The following is a 19,187-nucleotide window of genomic DNA, read 5'->3' as shown; positions in this document are numbered from 1 at the left end:
TTTGGTACACCCCCAGCGATAACAGTCGATTGCAATGTTGGGCGCAATCTATCGAGTTTTCAAACTGTGTTTATTCTAATCTTATTACACATATTACATTACATTGCATATGGGAGGTGCTTAAAACGCTTTGCGCAATTTCAATATTTATGGTTTCCATTTACTGTGTTACAACATTGAGAATTACAGATAGGCGGAGACTTTCGGTTGTTTCAAATAGCTTTCGAATGAAGTTGGGTTGTGTTGTTCCCAAACGCAGTGCAGTTGTTCCACCTGAAGCTGTGGGATGAGGAATTGGCTTTAGAAGTTGATGGGCTTGCCAAAGGCGGCCGCAACATTGGCCTCACGCAGCGCTTCGGCACAGGTCTGAAAGGAAAGTAGAGCAAAGTTCAATCGGTTTTACCCGCTACGCGATGTGAGTTTCACTTACCGGATGCGCATGGCAGACGCGCGCAATATCCTCGGCAGACGCTCCATACTCCATGGCCAGAACAGCCTCATTGATCAGCTCTCCGGCAACGGGTCCAATGATGTGCGTGCCCAGAACGCGATCCGTTGCCTTGTCGGCCAAGACCTTGACAAAGCCGTCGGTCTCGTTGTTGGTCTTGGCACGCGAGTTGGCCAGGAATGGGAACTTGCCCACTTTGTAGGCGACACCCTCTTGCTTCAAGTTCTCCTCGGACTTGCCGACCCACGCCACCTCGGGATGGGTGTACACAACGCTGGGCACGCAGTTGTAGTCGATATGCACGTGGCCGCCATTGATGCCCTCGATGGTGATCAGACCCTCATCCTCAGCCTTGTGGGCCAACATGGGACCGTGAATGCAATCGCCGATCGCGTAGATGCTAGGCACCACAGTCTGGAAGGTGGCATTCACGGGAATGCGTCCGCGATCATCCTTGACAATGCCGACGGCCTCCAGGCCCAGTCCCTCGGTGTAAGGACGACGTCCCACACTGACCAGCAGGGCATCGCATTGGATGTCCTCCTTCTCGCCGGACTTGGCATTCTCCACGGAGACGGTGACGCTGTCGCCGCTGCGCGTAGCGCCCGTAACCTTGGTGCCCAGCTTGAACTTGAGTCCTTGCTTGACGAGCACCTTCTGGAAGGTCTTGGACACCTCGGTGTCAATGCCCACGCCGCCAATGGTGTCCATGAACTCAATGGCAGTGACCTCAGCGCCCAGACGCGACCACACTGATCCCAACTCCAGCCCAATGACGCCGGCCCCGATCACAACGAGATGCTTGGGCACCTTGGCCAACTTGAGGGCTCCCGTGCTGCTCACGATAACCTCTTCGTCGATCTGGAATAAACTTTGACCTTTAGCTTTACAGAATAAACCGTCCCTCCGTCTGTTGCACTTACAGTGATGCCAGGGAAGGGTGTGACCTCGGAGCCGGTGGCTATCAAAATGTTCTTGGCCTTCACTGTGTCTGTGGTGCCATCGGACTTCTTCACCTGCACCTCGTTGGGGCCGGTAATGGTGCCAAAGCCTGTCAGCTGTGTGACTTTGTTCTTCTTGAAGAGCATCGCAATGCCTCCGGTCAGAGCTTTGACCGCGTTCGATTTCTGCCCCATCAGCTTCTCGAGATCGAGAGACACCTCGCCGCAGTTGATGCCACGACTGGCCAGATCGCCAGAGTGGGCCATGTGATAGTAATGGGAGTTGTTCAGCAGCGCCTTGGAGGGAATGCATCCCACGTTCAGACAAGTTCCTCCCAGTGTGTCCTCCTTCTCGACGCTGACAGCTTTCATTCCCATCTGGGCGGCCTTGATAGCAGCCACATAGCCGCCAGGGCCAGAGCCAATAACCACAACGTCGGCTTCGTGTGTAGCGGAGTAGTAGCGGGCATTTAGAGCTCCCAGAATGGCGGCATTGGACCGCAGAGGAGTCTGAAAAGACAGATAGTTCGTTTTTAGTGCTTATGCTCATCACATTGGTCAGCCGGTCTGGGCCGATAAGCAGCCACAGCATGATTTGCCTTTTATCACGCCCATCGCACGCACTGCTCTCTCATCATCGCCATGACCGCTGTGCGCTAATCTCTCTGGCCTCGTATCAGCTGATTATTGGCCCAGTCGGGCGAACTTGAAATCTCAGCAAGCGGAGATGGGGACGCCAGTGCTTTAGTCATGGGAGTCACCCTGCAGATGCACTGCGCACGCATATCTAAGCATAGTTTGTGCATTTCAGCCAGTTCTTTGGCCCACCGTATATAGGTTAGATTGCATAACTTTGGAGGAACAGGAAAAGTAGGATCCGTACCTTGGCTACCGCCGAGACAACTTGTCGTAGCGTCGACTGCATGGCTTGGGGACTTGTTTCGTGGGTTAACTAGGTGTTCGTGTTTAACTTAAAGCACAGGCACTAATTTGAAGTGTATTTCTGACTAATTTATTGTGTTGTGGGGGCCTCGAAACCAGTGTGACCGCGGATCTATCGACTGACTCTCAAAAATATACCTAAATATACCATCTCATTTTCAAAATACACCGTAAAAATACCATGGAAAAAAAAGGACTTAGCCCACTTAGCCCCCCTCTATTTAAACAGTGGAAGACCTTAAGCACTAACCCTACTGTATGGTTAGTGCCTTAAGTTAAACCGCGGAAAATAGTACTGTTTGTAAATTCTTCAACTATAATATTACTTTTCCCAAAGGTAGCACAACGGCTCGAAACAGCCGTACGGTCAGATCCCCAAGGTCAGATTTTAATATAGTATTCTATTTAGAAGAATTATTATGTACTAAAAGTTCTGATGGACGTTTAAAATATGAGAACATTTAAAATTATAATCATCGATATACCCTGGAATGCACCCATGCAATTCGTTTTCATTTCTGGTACTTTTTCATTTTCATTTGCATTTTTGGTATTTTCACGAATTTTCCAGCTGGTGTTTTTCGCACAACTTTAGTTTTTCGCAATGCGGTCACACTCGTACGCGAACACAACAAGATGGCGAGAGTTGCTCGTCAAATCTGTTAAAAAACGCTATAAAACCTGAAAATTAATAGCTTATTTATATCTAAAAGTATTCGGCCGAGTGTATTGAGGCGAGGTTATATATTTGGAAGAGTTTGTTTGGTAGGCGTTGCCTGCAAGCGAGTTGCGAAAGTTTCTTGCCAGGCGAGGAGACCTTCTGGACTTGTTGTTGTTGCTGCCACAGCCAGCTCTTGTGGCTGTCGTAGTCGTTGTTGCTACCTGCCGCCTGCCACTGTTGCTTTGTGCAGTGACTGCAAAAATTATGAACAACTACGGCAACATAATGATGGACTCACCAAGATCGTCGCCCCACGGCGGACGCTCACCGGTGGTGGCCCGCCAGGATTCATCAGGGACGCTGAAGACAACCATTTCATTGGGCAAAACACCAACGATCATACACACGGGTCCCTTCTACTCGATGAAAGAGCCGCCGGCCAAGGCGGAGCTGACAGGTGACAAGGATCTCATGACTGAATACGGTCTGCACCACACGCTGACGAAATTCAAGGAGAAAAAGTTTAAAGAATCGCTGTCTTCCTTTCTGCAAAACATCCCTGGCATCAATGACCTCATCACGCATCCCGTTGAAAACAGTACGCTGCGGAGTGTGATCGAAAAGCCGCCCATCGGTGGCAAGGAGCTCCTGCCGCTGACTGCAGTGCAGTTAGCCGGCTTCCGTTTGCATCCCGGACCAGTAAGTGTCTATGCATAATACACTACGTTTACATTTACTCAATTTTGATAAATATCTTCAATTCATTTTTAGCTTCCGGAGCAGTATCGTACCACATATGTCACACCTGCGCGAAAACACAAAAACAAGCACAAAAAGCACAAACACAAAGATGGCGTGACCACGGGGCAGGAGTCGACGCTTCTGGGTAAGTGCTAATCGGATTTCTGTGGCCTGGGGCACGTCTTATCAAGCGCGATTTTTTCAGATTCTGCGGGCCTGGACACTTACGAAAAGAAGCACAAGAAGCAGAAGCGGCACGAGGATGACAAGGAGCGCAAGAAACGGAAAAAGGAGAAGAAGCGCAAAAAGAAAAATCAAAGTCCCGAGCCTGGAGTCGGCCTGCTGCCCGGTGGAGCTGGTCTGGGCAATTCTACTGGAGGTGGAATAATGGGCGCTACCGGTCTGGGTTCGCTGAGCGGTGGTCCTGGGCCTGGACCCCGGCCCTGGCATGTCCAATCTGGGTGCCAGCATGGGTCCTGGAGTCGTCGGCATGAACAACTTCCCCTCATCAATGCAAATGCAGCAGCAACAGATGCCTATGCAGCAGCAGCAAATGCCCAGCGGAGGCCTTTTGGGTTCAGTCCTGGGCGTTGGCGGTGGCCCTGGCGGAGGAGGTGGCGGCGCAGGCAGTGGGGGTGGCGGTGGTAGCTTACTAATGTCACAGTTTTAGGCAGGATCCTTTAGTAAAATAGACTTTGGCTCATTACCTCTCATCAGACTCCCACAGATGGAAAAACAAAACAAAAAACACGAGCACACAGACCAATCCAGAGATGCATCGCTTCAGGATCGACCGTGCCTGAAGGGCAGCTTGCACTTCTCTAGAACAATCCATGTGTCCAGGTGTCCTCATTGCAGCGCACTCTAAATGCAATCTTCTCGATAATGTTTCGTGACTAGTTATTAATTTATGAATATGATTATTGTAAAATAGTTTATTTTTGTAATTAGCCAACATTTTTCGTTCGTTTTTCGCGCTAGCTTAATGAGATTTATTTAAATGCAAGTTATGGTACAAATCGCACGCAAAACGTTTCCGCTCTCGATTCCAGCTCTAAACCCCGCCACGCCCCGCGAAGCTCTTATTGAACATTTTGCTTAACGATTTACACACAGATATTTTTTAGGGTCAGTATTTCAAATCTTTGCAATGGTTTGTTCTTCCAGCAAATTTATAAAAACACAAAAGAAAAAAAAAAGCTGAGATTCAACAATGAATGCCTGTACTATAAGTAATTAGTTTTAACAATTAGGCTCCTAATAAAATAAACAATCAAAAAAGTAAGTTCTCAGTGCCGTCTGCCTGGGGAAAGCGAGTGTCTTTGATATGACTGTTTCAAAAGACGCGCCTTGACTCCTTTGCGGCCCAGGCGTTCAGATTACGTTACGGCTCAAATTATGCACGCGGGTACGGTGTGTAATGGCAGCGCTCCGTCAATAAATAAAGATTTTGATTGTTTTTATTCATTTTATTATTAACAGGCGCTGTTGTGTTAACAGGCCGCAGTGCCGTTATGTTACATTAGTTAACAGTGCGTTAACTTACACATTTATCTTTAACATTGAATTAACATGCATTGCGTTAACATGCACAAACAGCTGCTTGGCTTCTCAGCGAGAGACAGAGAGGGAGAGAGTTAGTTCCTAGTCAAGAAGTACCAATTGATAAATTAAAAGTGATGTGCTCAAGTTAGTTAGAGGTTTTTATCGTTTTAACACAAAACTCGTCCAGCCAATTATAAGCACCATCAGCAACATGTCCACCTACAAGCAGACTTGCACAAATCTACTAGACCTCTCGAATTCCAAGGTGACCGAGTGGCTCGCAGGCTTCGATACAGTTATTACAGATTGTGACGGTGAGTATTTGGGCGGGGGAGTTGAATTATGAATGAAGCAGGACTCCGACGGGAAGGGAGTTGCGTAATATAATACATGGTCAGCATCTGCCTGGCCCTGGACGTCATCAATGTTGGCCTGAGGTCGTTGCGTGAGAATTTGACTTGACTGTGCGAATGTCAATGTCAAAGAGAGAGAGAGAGAGAGAGAGAGCAATGCAGTGGCCACGTCGATTTGTGAATACTCTTCATTGATGTATAATTTATTTATTTTATTTCAGGAGTTTTATGGATCTATGGCAATGCCCTGGAAGGTTCCGCGGATGTCATGAATCAGTTCAAGGCCATGGGCAAGAAAATATATTTCTGCACAAACAACTCAACGAAGACGCGTGCCGAGTTGCTGAAGAAAGGCTTGGAGCTGGGCTTTCGTATCACTGAAGAGGGCATCATATCCACGGCCCATGCCACAGCGGCTTACCTGAAGCAGCGCAACTTCGATAAGCGAGTGTACGTGATTGGCAGCGAAGGAATTACACAGGAGCTGGATGCAGTTGGCATCAAGCATACGCAGTGTGGGCCGGACCCCATGCAGGGCCAGCTGGGCGAGTTTATGGCGCAGCATTTAAAACTGGAGACGGACATTGGAGCCGTGGTGGTCGGCTTTGACGAGCACTTTAGCTTCCCCAAAATGTTGAAGGCGGCCTCGTACCTAAACGATCCCAAGTGCTTGTTTGTTGCCACCAATACGGATGAACGCTTTCCCATGCCCAATATGGTGGTGCCTGGGAGTGGCAGCTTTGTAAAGGCCATCCAGACCTGCGCGGAGCGTACACCGACAGTGATCGGTAAGCCCAATCCAGCCATTTGCGAGTCGCTGCTGAATCCGAAGAAGATTGATCCGGCTAGAACCCTGATGATTGGCGACCGATGTAATACGGACATTTTGCTGGGCTTCAACTGCGGTTTCCAGACACTGCTCGTGGGCTCTGGCATACATCATCTGAGCGATGTAGACCAGTGGAGGAAGAGTAAGGATCCAGAGGACAAGAAGCTTATACCTGACGTGTACCTGCCCAAACTGGGAGATCTACTGCCAGCCATTGTCAACAGTCTGACGGGTGGTGGGAGCTACTAAGATTTAAAAAAATTTAGTGTGTGCTTGTGTACATATGCATGTATGTATTTATTCACATATTCATGATTCATGCAGGGCCTCTACATTTATCAGATATATAGACAGGAACTATCTACAAACGAAAAGAAATTAATAGTACAATTTATGCTACCAAATAAAATATTTAAACATGCCCAAAACGATTACGTTTGCCAAGCTACAGACCCCAGCCAGCCGATATGCCCGAGCAAGCGCAGTGTAGCTCTATGGGGACAGAGCGAGATGGCAGACACTGCGAATAGCAATCGCTCGGCCGCACCGTGAATTTAGTCGAGTCGCAAACAGTTCCGTGAGCGGTTACAGTTACAGAAATGCTGGAGGGTGGCACTATCAAAATTTTGGACCTGCCCGGGCAGCAGGTTTGCGAGTGGCTACGCAGCTTTGATGCGGTTCTCAGCGACGGCGACGGTGAGTGTAATTAATCAAGAGAAAGAGAGGGAGAGCAACGAAACCATACTCAATGTCAAAGTTTGTTATCGCTATCGACATACGACTGCTATGACCGTTGGAATTTTAAATTACAATCGCAATCACCCCACACACGCAGGCACCATATGGCAGGACGATACAGCTATCGAGGGTGCAGCGGCTGTATTGAATGCCCTGCAAAATCAGTACGGAAAACGTGTCTACCTCATTACCAACAATGGCCTGAAAACACGAAGCGAACTGTACGAGCGGGCCCAGCGCCTGGGCTTCCAAGTGCCAAATGACCAGCACATCATATCGCCCACGGCCACAATTGTGGACCATCTGAAGCAGCGTCCAGACTTCGACAGCGCCAAACACAAGGTCTATGTGGTGGGCAATGCAGCCATTGGCAGGGAACTAAAGGAAAACGGCATCGACAGCTACGGGGCCGGGGTAGAGGAGCCGTTGGCCAAGGGCGACAAATGGCAGGACTTTGCAACGCGAGAGCTTACCAAGCCCGAGGCGGCCGACAATGTGGGTGCCGTTGTGGTGGGCTGGGATGAACACTTCAGCTACTGCAAAATGGCCAGGGCCTGTCACATCCTCTGTCGAAACGAGAGCTCTGCCTTCCTGGTTACCAACAGAGATGCAGTGCACAAGTATCCCAGCTTCTGCATTCCCGGCACTGCCGCCTTTGTGGCCGGCATCGAGGCGTGTGCGGGTCGTGAGGCCCTGGAAATGGGAAAGCCAAGTCCCGTAGTCCTCAAGCCATTGATTCAGTCCGGCGCCCTTCGGCCGGAACGCACTTTGATGATAGGCGATTGGTAAGCAGGGATTACGGCAGCATCTATTGAGCGTCTAATGTGTTGCTGTTTCCCCATTTCAGCCCGAAAATTGATATCGCATTTGCTCGAAACTGTGGCATGCAATCACTGCTGGTGGGGACTGGCAGCTTTCCCCTGGATATCCTGCAGCAGAGTGACAGTCTGCCCCAGCCAGATTTTTATCTACCAAAACTGGGTGACCTACTGCAATTTCTATAGGCATTCGTATGTACATACATAGATTGGGACGAGGCCATAAACCATATTTTATCAGGCTATCAAACCGATGACAACGCCGCCTGTTAAATGATCAGAACACATGTTTCATGTTAGATATATTTTACCAGCATATTTAAATATATGTATGTAGGTATGTATGTACATACATATGTTTTAGATATAACCATGTATACGTATGACGTTTGCACTTTCACTCTTGGGTTCAAAAGGATTAAATAATAAACTGCAACTATTATTTAACATTTAATTAATTTGAAAATGATCCATCAGAATACGACTCTTACCGTCAACAAAATAAACTACATCCAGACAGAAAATCCCTGACTTATTAATGTTTTTTAAAAATGTATTGATATTAATATGCAAATAATTTGATTGAATACATTTCTCAATTAAAATAAATATATCTCATTCAAATTCAATATATGATTATTTTATATTAAAGTGTTTAATATTTCAATTAAATACGGGACGTATTTAAAATAAATTTTTTAATACATTTATATTCAAATAAAAGTGAATTCAATTTAATTTCCCTATGCTTGTACCTAAAAGCCGCCTATTTAATTTCAACATGCTTGTGTTTTTCTTGTTTCTCTTGATTTTCTCTGATTGTAGCAATAAAAATATGGACAAAGAGAATATGTATCTGTTTATATTTATTGTAATTTATGCGAAATAAAATATATTAACATATTTTTTAATTATTCAAATTTTTCAAATTTTTGTTTACTTTTATCAAACCTGAACTGTTGTAGCGTCTATTCTGGCAGAAGTATCCTGTACCCTGTTCAACACGGTCCGGAACTGGTTAACGGAGGCCATTTCATGTGGATCCTTGTGCTCCGCCATCAGACTCTGCCAAACCCTCTCGAAGATATCTTTGGTGATGACATTCATGAAGATTCGCTCCATCTGATCTTTGGGCCGCGCACTATTGAAGTCACTTGGCCCCAGACCGTACACAGTGCCCGGCTCAGGGGCAATCAGGTCCTTGGCCCGTGTGTTCTTTATATCCAGCTCTTGGGGCGTCAGGAATTTCTTTTTTTCCCCTCGACCTTCGGCGGGCTTCTTCTTGCGATCGGCGCAGAATATGCCGTAGGTGGTATCCATGCTGTACAGCTTAGCCGGGAAGGACATGCTGCTGTCCGTCATAGGCATCGGCAACTGTTGGCCGATCAGACGGCAGAACTTGTCGTAATCTACACGCTCTGTGGCACACCCCCTGTCGATGATCATCTGAGGGAAGTGGCCCAAAGCGGTACGCATCTTCTGGGCATCCACCCTGACCTGAAGACGGTGCAGTACATCAATGATCTTCGACAGGGGCAGTTGGCCCGTGTGCTCCTTGTCGCTCATCTCCAGCAGTAAGATCAGGTCGTACATATGAAACTCGGGCCGGTTATGATGCAATCCCCGACGCCAAATGATGAAATACTTCAGGGCATCCCTCAATTGGTCGGTGTTCACGCAGGGCGAAATGTTCTCAAACAACATGCGGGTATCACACTCGAATGGATATGTTACGCCATGGATCAAGTCTTCGGGCACCTCATAGGGATATCTATAAGTCAAGGAGAAACTTATATAGCAGAGTTTTCCAGTAAAGATCGGATCGGGGTAAAGACTTACTTGTACTTTTTGCCCAAGGGGCCACAGTGGCGTTCCATAAAGTCTTGATGTGGCTTCCTGATAATGACATCGGGACCGTCGTTTAGTTTCAAGCAACGTTTCACCAACGATCCATTCGCGTCCACCCCCAAGTACTGCCCAAAAGTGTTTCGCCGATCGAAGGGATGTGTATAGCTAGTGCGGAAAGAAGTTAGGGGGGTATTGTGAGGCCCTTGGGGGAGTATATAGTATATGAAACCCACTTGCGATTGATCTTCTCCGAGGGGAAATAATGATTGTGGCTAACTATACGTTTATCGTGAAATTCGTTGTACTCCTTGTTGACCTGTTCGGCTGACTTGGGTGGCAACATAATCGAATACAGGGTCTCCGAAGTTGTGGATACACAGCCAAATGTCTGGCTATCATTGGTCACACTCTCCGGCTTCGAATGTGCCGGCCTAGCGCTTCCCAATGGGCTCTGCTTCGAATACAAATCCTCATAAAGCTTCATCCTGAACGACAGGAAGCGGGACATTTCTCCGGCGGTGGAAAAAATTTGGTCCACATTATTATTGGGCAGAATGGGAGTACGAGGGCCCTGTGGCTTGGCCACGCTACGCCTGCACTCCTGCCGCATCATCTGTTCGCCCAATTCGGCTGCGTGTGTAAAGGATAGGCAATCCTGAGCGCTCACTATATCCTCGTACGAGATTGCCAATCCCGCCGCCCGAATATCGGCATTTCTATCCACAAAACGGCCAATGTTTGACATTCTGTCTGTTGTGATACGCGAGTACTCGTATTTGCTTTCGAATGTTATTTATTATGAGTTTCGTTAGTGTTCGGGGTTTGCTGTGAAGTGACTGTGAAATCGGAGATTATGGAATGGAAAGCTTACAAATATCTTTTCATTCATCCTGTATATATCAATCTGCCATTGATACGAATTAAAGCTGCAGCATCTAGCTGTTCCCTTCTTTACCAAAAATATACTGCAAATAGCGAAAACTGCGAGAATCGTCAAATGAGCAAAACATATCATCAGCATCGCCCACGGCCACCCATCATTGTATGGTGGACCCAAAACAGTCAAAGACGACAAGTAAAAGCCCGAGGCGGCAAACCACGTGGATGTCGTGATGGTGGGTCTTAATCTCCTTTCTAAAGGAAGCTCCATCCGCCCTGTTGCATCCTTCTGGATGCCCTATCATTGCCGCTGCCGCTTTGTGTCTGCTGTCATCGAGGAGTCAGCGCGTGGCCATTGATACAGTCCTGCGAAACGCTCTCTGATGATAGGATTGGCGTTTGTATAGCAGGACTAATGTATTTCTGGGCATTCCATCGAATGACCCACAAGAAGTTGGACTCTAAACTCCCCCAGGCAGCATAATGAAAATATCTTATCGACCTGAAATCAACTTCATTCTTCCACTTTTTATTATATACTCGTTTATGTATATGTTTGGCATCTGTTCACGTATTTTACACATAATTGTACATATTTTTTCTGCTGGCAAGTAACACTCACCTCCTTACCTGTTAGATATTTGCTATATACTCGTATATATGTATATTTTTATATTTGATCTGCTTAACAGTGAACAGTATGGGCTGCATATTTGTATTAAAATAGTACTCGTACCCGAACCCTCTCCGTCTGCTTTGTGTTACCAGCCAAGCAGAGACGGCAATTTCCTACACCGATTTTCCTACAACTCCTTCACGTGTGATCCCTCAGGGGAAAGCTCTTTTGGCAGAGAAAACTAAATCTTCAAGCTAAACTAAAACTAAAACAAAAACTGTTTTGTGCTTGTGTTTGTGTGCTGTTAAGTGTTTAACTGAATTATAAACTGCTTAAGTTAAATTAAGAAGCAACTTATTGGCTAACTGTACAGATTTGGCAATGCATAGCACACAGATATATCTCAGGAGATATGTACAGAGCATGTATGTATATGCAATGCCGACATAGAGAGTCCTCTGATATGTAAGTTTTAGTTTCTTGTTTTGTGTTACTTTAGCAATTTAGAGCGTAAAGAAATCGTTGTAAAGCGTTGTGATCTTCTGTCTGTAGCAAATCAGAATAAGAGCAAAAACTGAATCTGAAGCGATATACATATAACCTCATCCTGTCTTCTGCCATCTGCCGATCCATTCTCCATTCCCCTTGGGCACCCATTCCTAGGCATATCCAGCTCTTTGTTCACTGAGTCTGCTGCCTGTGAATCGCTTTGTCGATTTCTTCGAGGACTCTGTCTAAATTGCTAAAAGGTAACATCAGGTGCTCGGTTGCGTGTTGGCCAGAATGCGGGCGCTCCTGGACAGGTAGCCGTACCAGTAGAACACATTGATCAGGAGGAACAGCAGCGGGAAGACGACGCGCGAGGCGCGATCGATCTTCGACACGGAATTGTATTGCGGCGTCCGTTTGCCCTTGCGGCGTGCCTCCATCTCCTCGCGCCGATAGTAGGACATCCGCCGTCGGCCCACATGGGGCGGACTGCTTTGGGCAGCTGCTGCTGCCGCCGCCGCCGCTGCTGCTGCTGCTGCTGCTGCTGCTGCCGCTGCTGCGGATGTGGAGGGTGCCTCGTGTGCCCGCAGCTGGGTCTGCTCGTCATCCTCCTCCTCGTCGGAGGAGGAGTAGTGCGAATGTGAGTGCGTGTGTGGCGGCTTTCTTCGCCGCCAGTCAAAGCAGCTCGGGAACTTCAGGGTCCATGGTACGTGGCGGCGGTTGCGTGCGGCGCCACGCTTGGAGCTGAGCATGCCGAGGCGACTGCTGCCCGCGGAGTTGGGTATGCATGTCGATGGTGCACATGGACAGGGGTATCACCTCGTAGATCTTGGACTCGGTGCTGTCCCGAAAGTCGGAGGGTGCTTCCGTCTCCGTCTCTGCCGAATCCGAGTCCAGCTCCTCAATGATGAAGTAGCACTCGCCCGATCCGTACTTGGTAAAGTAGTGGACCACGGCGAACTGCAGGATGGTGGCGAAGATGAAGGCGAACGAGAGGAACACAAAGAAGTCAAGGGCCGTCGGATACGACACCTTGGGCAGGTCGGTGCGCGCCTCCAGTCCGAGGAACGTCATCGTCAGCACCGTGGTGATGCCCAGCGAGACCCGGTCCGCAGTGGCCTCCCGGTTCAGCCAGAAGGAGACCCAGCTGAGCACCACCAGCAGGCAGCAGGGCCCGTACACCTGGATGAGGAAGTTGCCCATGTGCCGCTGCAGATGGAAGTTCACCATCAGCATGGAGTACTCCGCTGCAAGAACCAGACCAGAGAATACACCGATTAGACGGGGGAGTGCCTCCCTTTTCTCGTGATCCCACATGAACCTACATGGATGATGCGTCTCAATGGTTATACTCCCCGACAGGGTGGTGCTGGGCGGTGCCCCGACGGCATCGCGTCCCGTGCCAAAGGCCCCCTTGTCCAGCTTCAGTCCGGTGCCGCGCACATGCTGATTCTTTGCCCCGGGTCCTGCGAATGTGGTCAGCGTTTTGCTGGTCGCCTTGGGGCGTCCTGCCTGGGACGGATCCTTGTTGTTGTAGGGCCGTTCCTGCGGCATAGGCGCCGCCGCCTTATATACAATGTCCGTCAAATTGCCAGCCGGACAGTCGACCAAATCGAATTGGGACAGCTTCATGTCCTCCGCTATGGCGACGGCAGGTCGCTCCTTGTTCCACCGATAGATGACATCGGACGTGGTGTAGCCAACTGTGTTTTTGTATTTTGTTTTTTGTGTGTTGTTTTTGTTTTCAGAAAGTGTTTTGTTTCGATTCGTGATTCCGCACAAAATGTCAATTAAGAGGAGTTTGGGTGTGGATGCAGGCAGAGTTCAGTGGTGGTCAGGGTACCAGTGATTTTTGCGGATTTAACTTTTTTTTTTTTTATTTAACTTTTTTTTATTTATGTCATAGTAAAAGGAAAAATACTTATAGGGAAATTAAATAATTGGTTCTTAAATACAAACATAAAGAAATTAAATAGAATTCCATTTGATTTAAACTATAAATGTATTAAAAATTCTTTTTAGTACGGCACATATTAAATCAAAAAGCTAATAAACCTGTTAAACTTCTAGGAAATATATTTAATTTAATTATTCAAAATATTTATTTTAAATAGTTTACAATTTCTGCCCTTTTTTCTCTGGTTGTAGTAACTGTTTACTCCTATTCCCCTCACAACTGTTAGCCTCCATCAGCAAGAGCCTCTGTGGAGCTGCTCTTTAGCTGTAGCTGTAACTGTATTCGAGTCACAGCTAAATCTGAGCATCTCTGGTATCCAATCACTACTGCCATTCAATCGTTCACATCACCCCACTCCTCATCTCTGTCTCTCTCTCGCTCATTTCTGCACCTACTATCTGCGATGTGCCCTCCAGTTCCCCTCTCGTTCACTCATCTGCCATACACTCTCTTTCTCCACAAATCTATCACTCTCACACGTACGAGTATGTACCGTTATTTTATTTTGCTTCTCCTCCAAATGCACAAATTGCCAAACATTGCGTCATCTGTGGGCCACATACCATTTGAATGGGTTTACCTGTGCACCCCCAACTCCCAATCCCAATCGAATGGGAAATTGTCAACATTAAGTGGCAGGCAACATTGGGATGGGAGAAGGGGCAAGGGGCTGTCGCCCGAGGGGGGTAATTGAATTCTTGACTGCATCCAACATTATTCACAACAAATCGGAAGTAATAATACATTTCTAGGCGGGAAGATACAGGAGCAGGAGGAGCAGCTGAAGGAGCACCGAGAGGATTGTTCATTTGCGATAAGCTCTGAAAAGCAGTTAGCAGAAGGTAAGGAAGGGGCACCGCTGGGTGGGAGGAACAACCTAAATTGCTGCCAAAATATTTAAATATTAGATTTTTAGCTTCATAGATTTTTTTCCTGCTCAAATTCCATTTTGCATATGAATGGCAGAGGAAATGTGATGAAAATGCATCAAAATGTTATCTCGTTCTCTTTGTTGTTGCTGGAAGAATGGAATAATGAAAATGTCAGGAGCAAGCAACAGAAGAGCAAAAGGTTGAGGGAAGGTTAACAAGGAATATGCATGGCAATTTCAGACTGCCATCAGGCAGGTTTCTTGAAAGATTTATTGCTAGAAATTTCTTTAATTAAAAATACAAAAATAAAGAAAGAAAAACCAGTATAAATTATCGGTTCTAGAATGGGAGTATCTCTCTGCTAGCACCAAGTAGCTCATTTGTTAAACTAATTCCTTGGCAACCACTTCAATATACACAAGTGTGTAATCCTTTTACCGCCTCGTGCCCATTCTCTTCTTTGTTGTTCATTTCAAAGCCATTTCACTTCACATTTCTTGTCGCCAATCCAATCCATTGCAATGTCATGGCATTCAGCATACTCGTTCTCGTAATCCACCATCCCCACACACACTCACACACACACACCATACGCTGTTATCCATATGTGCCATGTGCTCCTTGTCGCTGTCCTCGAGCCACAACAAGTGGCCAACACAACGGAGCTCAAGAAGCAGCGAGAACAAATCACATCAAAGTGCAGCGAGCAGCAATTATGCATAATTATGCATAAGGAACAAAAGTCCACACATCCCACCCGCACCACTGAACCACTGAACCACTACTGCAGCACCCTCTACTTGGTTTTGGTATTGGGCGTGGGGGGGGGTTTACATTGTACTCACATGAGCCAAATTTCAGCGGACACTTCTGTATGTCCATGGGAAAGTCGGCCAGATTCATGGGGCAGCCGGCTTTAATTGTCAGACGGCTGGAGTACAGGACGCGTCCGTTCTGGTAGATCCGCACAAACTTGTTCGGCGTGGTAATCGTGTGCAAATAGCTCTGCTTACCATTGTAAAAGTACGTATCCGGCTTCCATATCCGCTTCAGCATCGAGACGCTCAGTGCCAGCGTGTCCTGGGCGCCTTCGAATGCGAGACGTTTATCCACCCAGGATTGACGAAAATAACAATCCATTGAGTAGGTCTGCAGCGGAGACGGAAACAGAGACGGAGACGGAGACAGAGACAGAGACAGAGAGACACGGGAAAAATCAGATAGATATATAAGAGAGAAAAGAAAAGCTGAGCTGGTGAATGGCGTCTGCAGAATGGAGGTGTCTGCTGAAAATTGATTTGTGAGGACAGCAGAGGGCAATGCAATGAAGGTGTCGCTTCACTCTCTCTGAATCGTTTTCCTTGACTTTGAATCAGTGAAGGTCAAGTAGGTATGGATTATGTGGGGGAGTGTTCTTTAATTATAGTAGATTTATCTTAAATTATTTTCTTTTGTTCCACTTACCATATCAACTTCTGATATTGGGCCCATACTTCGAACCATTATATCCACTTCAACAGTGGCTGGTGGTCCTAAAAATAAACAATTTATTAATTTAGACATACATATTTTTCGCATCCTAAATCTGTTGTCTGTTTCTGCCGTTAAAAAGGAAATCAAATATACGATACATACATACGTATATACTGCAATATCTCTCTTCGATAAAAACCATGAATATTCATAGATATATTACGCATGAGTCCTTTGGGCACTAAATGAAAAGGTTTAGTGTGTGTGCCTCTGTGTGAACAATGACACTTAAGCCGCTCGGCAGACAGTTCCACACCCCCGTACCCTGGAACACTAGGCCCCCACCCTCTTTATCTAGCTTTTCTGCACTAATATGCAATTTTTTAGGTCCCACCAAATACACATACAGTACATACATACATCTTGCATACATACATATATGTATGATTTTTTTATATTTTGCCTATGCGAACAGTTTTTAATGACTTTGCTGCCGCGATTGCTGGCTGGGCAAACACACGCGTCGCAGGAAGCGGATGTGCATTGCCGCGTATCCTTTGAATCGCTACAGAACGGTGGGAGAGACCAGATATGCTATGGGATGGCATGGGAGCGGAGAGGAGAGGAGTGTAGTCTCCCCTTGCAGCCCACGGCCCATTCTTAATGAAGTGTTAAAAACATTGTAATTTGGTCGTAAGCCATAGCGCGAACACAATTTTCGCCACGTAAACCAAAATCGCGTTAAGCCCCGCCCCCAATTGAGTGCCGCCCGCTCGGCTGCCATTTACCATTTACCCATTACGCCATCTGGATGGATGGTAAGTAAGTATTTTAAATATCCAAGAAAAATATATTAAATTTTTATTGCTTCGACCATTTGCCAGATTGAAAAGGAAGGAAGATTGGGCGGGACTCGAAAGCCCATCAATTCGGGCAACTCCTTGAGAGAAGGACAGAGGGAGAGAGAGAGAGAGAGCTCAAACGTAATACAAAATGTTTGCCTGTAAATATTTGTCGGTTTTGACACTAACTATTTACCCAGGGGCAGGGTGCAAAGGCAATCATCGGCTCGGCAGCCTCTAGCAGGGGCATTCACATCACCTTGGAGCCGTCTGTGAGCGATTTGTCGCCTGGCAGCGATTTCCGCTTCATTAAATGCTTCCGTTGAGCGGAAAATCTGTGAATCTATGCTGATTACTTGAGGGGAAGAAGCTACCAAAAAGTTTGCACAACACAACACTTATCAGAAGTGCCATAGACCAAGAGACAGGACAGTGGCGTAGCTACATAGGCATAGGCAGGCATAGGCAGTACATAGGCAGGAAAAAAAGTCTTGTCTTCACCATTTACATATGTGCTGGAGTGGGATTGAAAAGTCATATTTTCACTCACGCACACATGCACAAACACGTGGGAAGACCCCACGTGATCAAACGAAAAAGAGTTGAGACAAGACACCTCTCATAGTATGCTTATTTACATATATACATACATATGTATGTACATATGTATGAGCGGTAGAGATGCGTGTGCTGGCCTACTGTCTATTACATATCTCCTATTTCATGCTCTCCTGAGCCGCCTCCAAGCCATCATTGCAAATATACATTATTTTTTTGCTCGTGTTCTTCTTCCCCCACCCAGCCACATGCCAACACATCGAACGCACAAAATTTCGCTCTCTTGGCGTAGGAGAGGGAGAGGATAAATAAGTTGCTTGAGATAACGGAAACAAATGTCAAATTCCATTGAGAGAGAAATTATGAAGCAGATCAGAAGGAGAGCATGGAAGGTGACTGAGGAGAGAGCATGGAATGAGCTTGCTCTCCTACGCATTACAAATCTGCACCGCTCAGTCTCAGTTTTATTTTTTCACCTGGTTCAAGCGTGCGTTCCCTCTAATGTAAGTGGGTGTTTTTTGGGCTGAGGGGAGTCTTTTCTGCTGCGGAGCTAAGCCTCTGCCAAGGGAATAAATACTACGAGTCTATGGCGCGCAACCTTCTCCAGCCTCAGCACGTTCTATTGGGGTATGGATATTAATCAAAAACCTGCATAGATCTATAGCTACTCCCATCCTCCCGCACTCGTGATGGAAGATTGCTTCCCTCCCCGCTCCCTATTGTGTTGATATTATGAGCTGTACTAGTACTCACCACCAAAATCCGGACGTATGCTATTGTCATATCCACGCAGCAGATTGTCCAGTAGCTCGGAGATATTTGCATGGTTATTGCTTTGGGTGAGCCAGGCCGACATCAGCGAGGAGGAAGAGGACGATGAGGAGGAGGCGGTGTGGGCCATGGAGCCCAGCTCATCCAGGCGATGGGCGTCACCACGTCCCTTGATGCTGCCGGCCATGACCCAGACGGAGCCGGTGCCGGGACTGATGGACAAGTGCCAGGCGTTTGTGTAAATGCTGAGTATTAAAACGCAGCAGCTAATCAAAAGTTTAAATATGCGCAAATTTAAGCGTTGCTGTCCTTGCCAGGAGGGGACTTTGATCCTGCTAGCCCGGCTCGCCCGGGTCATTCCCATCCCGTCCTTGATGAGGTCAGTGGATGTGGATGCATCGCCATCGCCATCGCCGGATGCTGCCGTTGTGCACATATTGTTCGGTTTTTGTTTGCTGTTTGTTTAATGGTTTTGCTTGCTGCTTGTTGCTGGAACTATTGTTTAGTCTTCTGTTGCTTTGGCTGCTTCTGGCCTAATCTGGACATCCGTTTGTCCAACATTTGTCGCTCCAACTGGCTACTGCTCTCGCCCCTCCCCTGCTGCTGACAGGAGTCCTTCCTTGGCTGTTTCTGTGCTCTGTTTGGCCTCGTATTTGTTCTCATTTATGCAACCGGAAGTTGCACTCGAGTCAAGCGTTTTCTTCTTAATTTCTGAGCGTCCTTCGGGTTGGCATTAGTTCCGTTTGTCTTGTCCCGTCCCAAGCAAACGCTGCGCTACTCTCCTGCTTGGCTTTTTTTTAATTGTTTGAACTTCTTGGACTTTTTGCACTTGGCAGCTGGCAGTTTGTTGATTGGCCAATTAGCCA

General features: G+C 47.0%; 6 protein-coding genes across 6 annotated transcripts; 3 read left to right on the top strand and 3 right to left on the bottom strand.

The window, feature by feature from the left end:
- Positions 1–51: 51 nt before the first annotated feature.
- On the bottom strand, positions 52–2,446 carry LOC111071310 (dihydrolipoyl dehydrogenase, mitochondrial). The gene is made up of 4 exons (XM_022362581.2): positions 2,273–2,446; positions 1,372–1,899; positions 431–1,309; positions 52–366 (listed from the first exon to the last, which is right to left on the bottom strand). Exons 1-4 carry the CDS (start codon positions 2,312–2,314, stop codon positions 301–303), a joined length of 1,515 nt encoding a protein of 504 aa, XP_022218273.1. The 5' UTR covers positions 2,315–2,446; the 3' UTR covers positions 52–300.
- Positions 2,447–2,948: 502 nt separating this feature from the next.
- On the top strand, positions 2,949–4,939 carry LOC111071287 (mediator of RNA polymerase II transcription subunit 19). The gene is given in 4 exon segments (XM_022362549.2): positions 2,949–3,691; positions 3,764–3,878; positions 3,939–4,171; positions 4,173–4,939. Coding segments are annotated over 4 exon segments (1,014 nt in total). The 5' UTR covers positions 2,949–3,256; the 3' UTR covers positions 4,404–4,939.
- Positions 4,940–5,346: 407 nt separating this feature from the next.
- On the top strand, positions 5,347–6,881 carry LOC111071288 (glycerol-3-phosphate phosphatase). The gene is made up of 2 exons (XM_022362550.2): positions 5,347–5,592; positions 5,853–6,881. Exons 1-2 carry the CDS (start codon positions 5,490–5,492, stop codon positions 6,707–6,709), a joined length of 960 nt encoding a protein of 319 aa, XP_022218242.2. The 5' UTR covers positions 5,347–5,489; the 3' UTR covers positions 6,710–6,881.
- A 126-nt stretch (positions 6,882–7,007) lies between these two features.
- LOC111071289 (pyridoxal phosphate phosphatase) lies at positions 7,008–8,540 on the top strand. The gene is made up of 3 exons (XM_022362551.2): positions 7,008–7,156; positions 7,296–7,983; positions 8,046–8,540. Exons 1-3 carry the CDS (start codon positions 7,060–7,062, stop codon positions 8,200–8,202), a joined length of 942 nt encoding a protein of 313 aa, XP_022218243.2. The 5' UTR covers positions 7,008–7,059; the 3' UTR covers positions 8,203–8,540.
- Positions 8,541–8,934: 394 nt separating this feature from the next.
- Positions 8,935–10,708, bottom strand: LOC111071319. The gene is made up of 3 exons (XM_022362594.2): positions 10,098–10,708; positions 9,856–10,029; positions 8,935–9,787 (listed from the first exon to the last, which is right to left on the bottom strand). The coding sequence occupies exons 1-3, from the start codon at positions 10,607–10,609 to the stop codon at positions 8,962–8,964; spliced, it is 1,512 nt and encodes a 503-aa protein (XP_022218286.2). The 5' UTR covers positions 10,610–10,708; the 3' UTR covers positions 8,935–8,961.
- A 1,117-nt stretch (positions 10,709–11,825) lies between these two features.
- LOC111071318 (gamma-aminobutyric acid receptor alpha-like) lies at positions 11,826–18,717 on the bottom strand. Its single transcript, XM_022362593.2, is given in 6 exon segments — positions 11,826–12,633; positions 12,635–13,095; positions 13,174–13,551; positions 15,523–15,826; positions 16,142–16,209; positions 18,304–18,717. Coding segments are annotated over 6 exon segments (2,112 nt in total). The 5' UTR covers positions 18,686–18,717; the 3' UTR covers positions 11,826–12,114.
- Positions 18,718–19,187: the final 470 nt, after the last annotated feature.

Source organism: Drosophila obscura, unplaced genomic scaffold (genome assembly GCF_018151105.1).
Source record: "Drosophila obscura isolate BZ-5 IFL unplaced genomic scaffold, ASM1815110v1 contig_1, whole genome shotgun sequence".
Lineage (NCBI taxonomy): Eukaryota > Metazoa > Arthropoda > Insecta > Diptera > Drosophilidae > Drosophila > Drosophila obscura.
The sequence above is the reverse complement of the archived record's forward strand: the minus strand, read 5'-3'. Positions and strand labels throughout refer to the sequence as shown.

What these genes read in the sequence shown, in the direction of transcription:
- LOC111071289 (XM_022362551.2), top strand. Translation starts at nt 7,060, where the DNA reads ATGCTGGAGGGTGGCACTATCAAAATTTTGGACCTGCCCGGGCAGCAG. An exon ending in GGTTCTCAGCGACGGCGACG is followed by an intron (nt 7,157 to 7,295) that starts GTGAGTGTAATT and finishes CCACACACGCAG; the next exon opens with GCACCATATGGCAGGACGAT. An exon ending in ACTTTGATGATAGGCGATTG is followed by an intron (nt 7,984 to 8,045) that starts GTAAGCAGGGAT and finishes TCCCCATTTCAG; the next exon opens with CCCGAAAATTGATATCGCAT.
- LOC111071319 (XM_022362594.2), bottom strand. Translation starts at nt 10,609, where the DNA reads ATGTCAAACATTGGCCGTTTTGTGGATAGAAATGCCGATATTCGGGCG. An exon ending in TCGGAGAAGATCAATCGCAA is followed by an intron (nt 10,030 to 10,097) that starts GTGGGTTTCATA and finishes TTTCCGCACTAG; the next exon opens with CTATACACATCCCTTCGATC. An exon ending in CCCTTGGGCAAAAAGTACAA is followed by an intron (nt 9,788 to 9,855) that starts GTAAGTCTTTAC and finishes CTTGACTTATAG; the next exon opens with ATATCCCTATGAGGTGCCCG.
- LOC111071288 (XM_022362550.2), top strand. Translation starts at nt 5,490, where the DNA reads ATGTCCACCTACAAGCAGACTTGCACAAATCTACTAGACCTCTCGAAT. An exon ending in AGTTATTACAGATTGTGACG is followed by an intron (nt 5,593 to 5,852) that starts GTGAGTATTTGG and finishes ATTTTATTTCAG; the next exon opens with GAGTTTTATGGATCTATGGC.
- LOC111071310 (XM_022362581.2), bottom strand. Translation starts at nt 2,314, where the DNA reads ATGCAGTCGACGCTACGACAAGTTGTCTCGGCGGTAGCCAAG. An exon ending in TTGTCTCGGCGGTAGCCAAG is followed by an intron (nt 1,900 to 2,272) that starts GTACGGATCCTA and finishes CTGTCTTTTCAG; the next exon opens with ACTCCTCTGCGGTCCAATGC. An exon ending in GCGTCTGCCATGCGCATCCG is followed by an intron (nt 367 to 430) that starts GTAAGTGAAACT and finishes CTTTCCTTTCAG; the next exon opens with ACCTGTGCCGAAGCGCTGCG.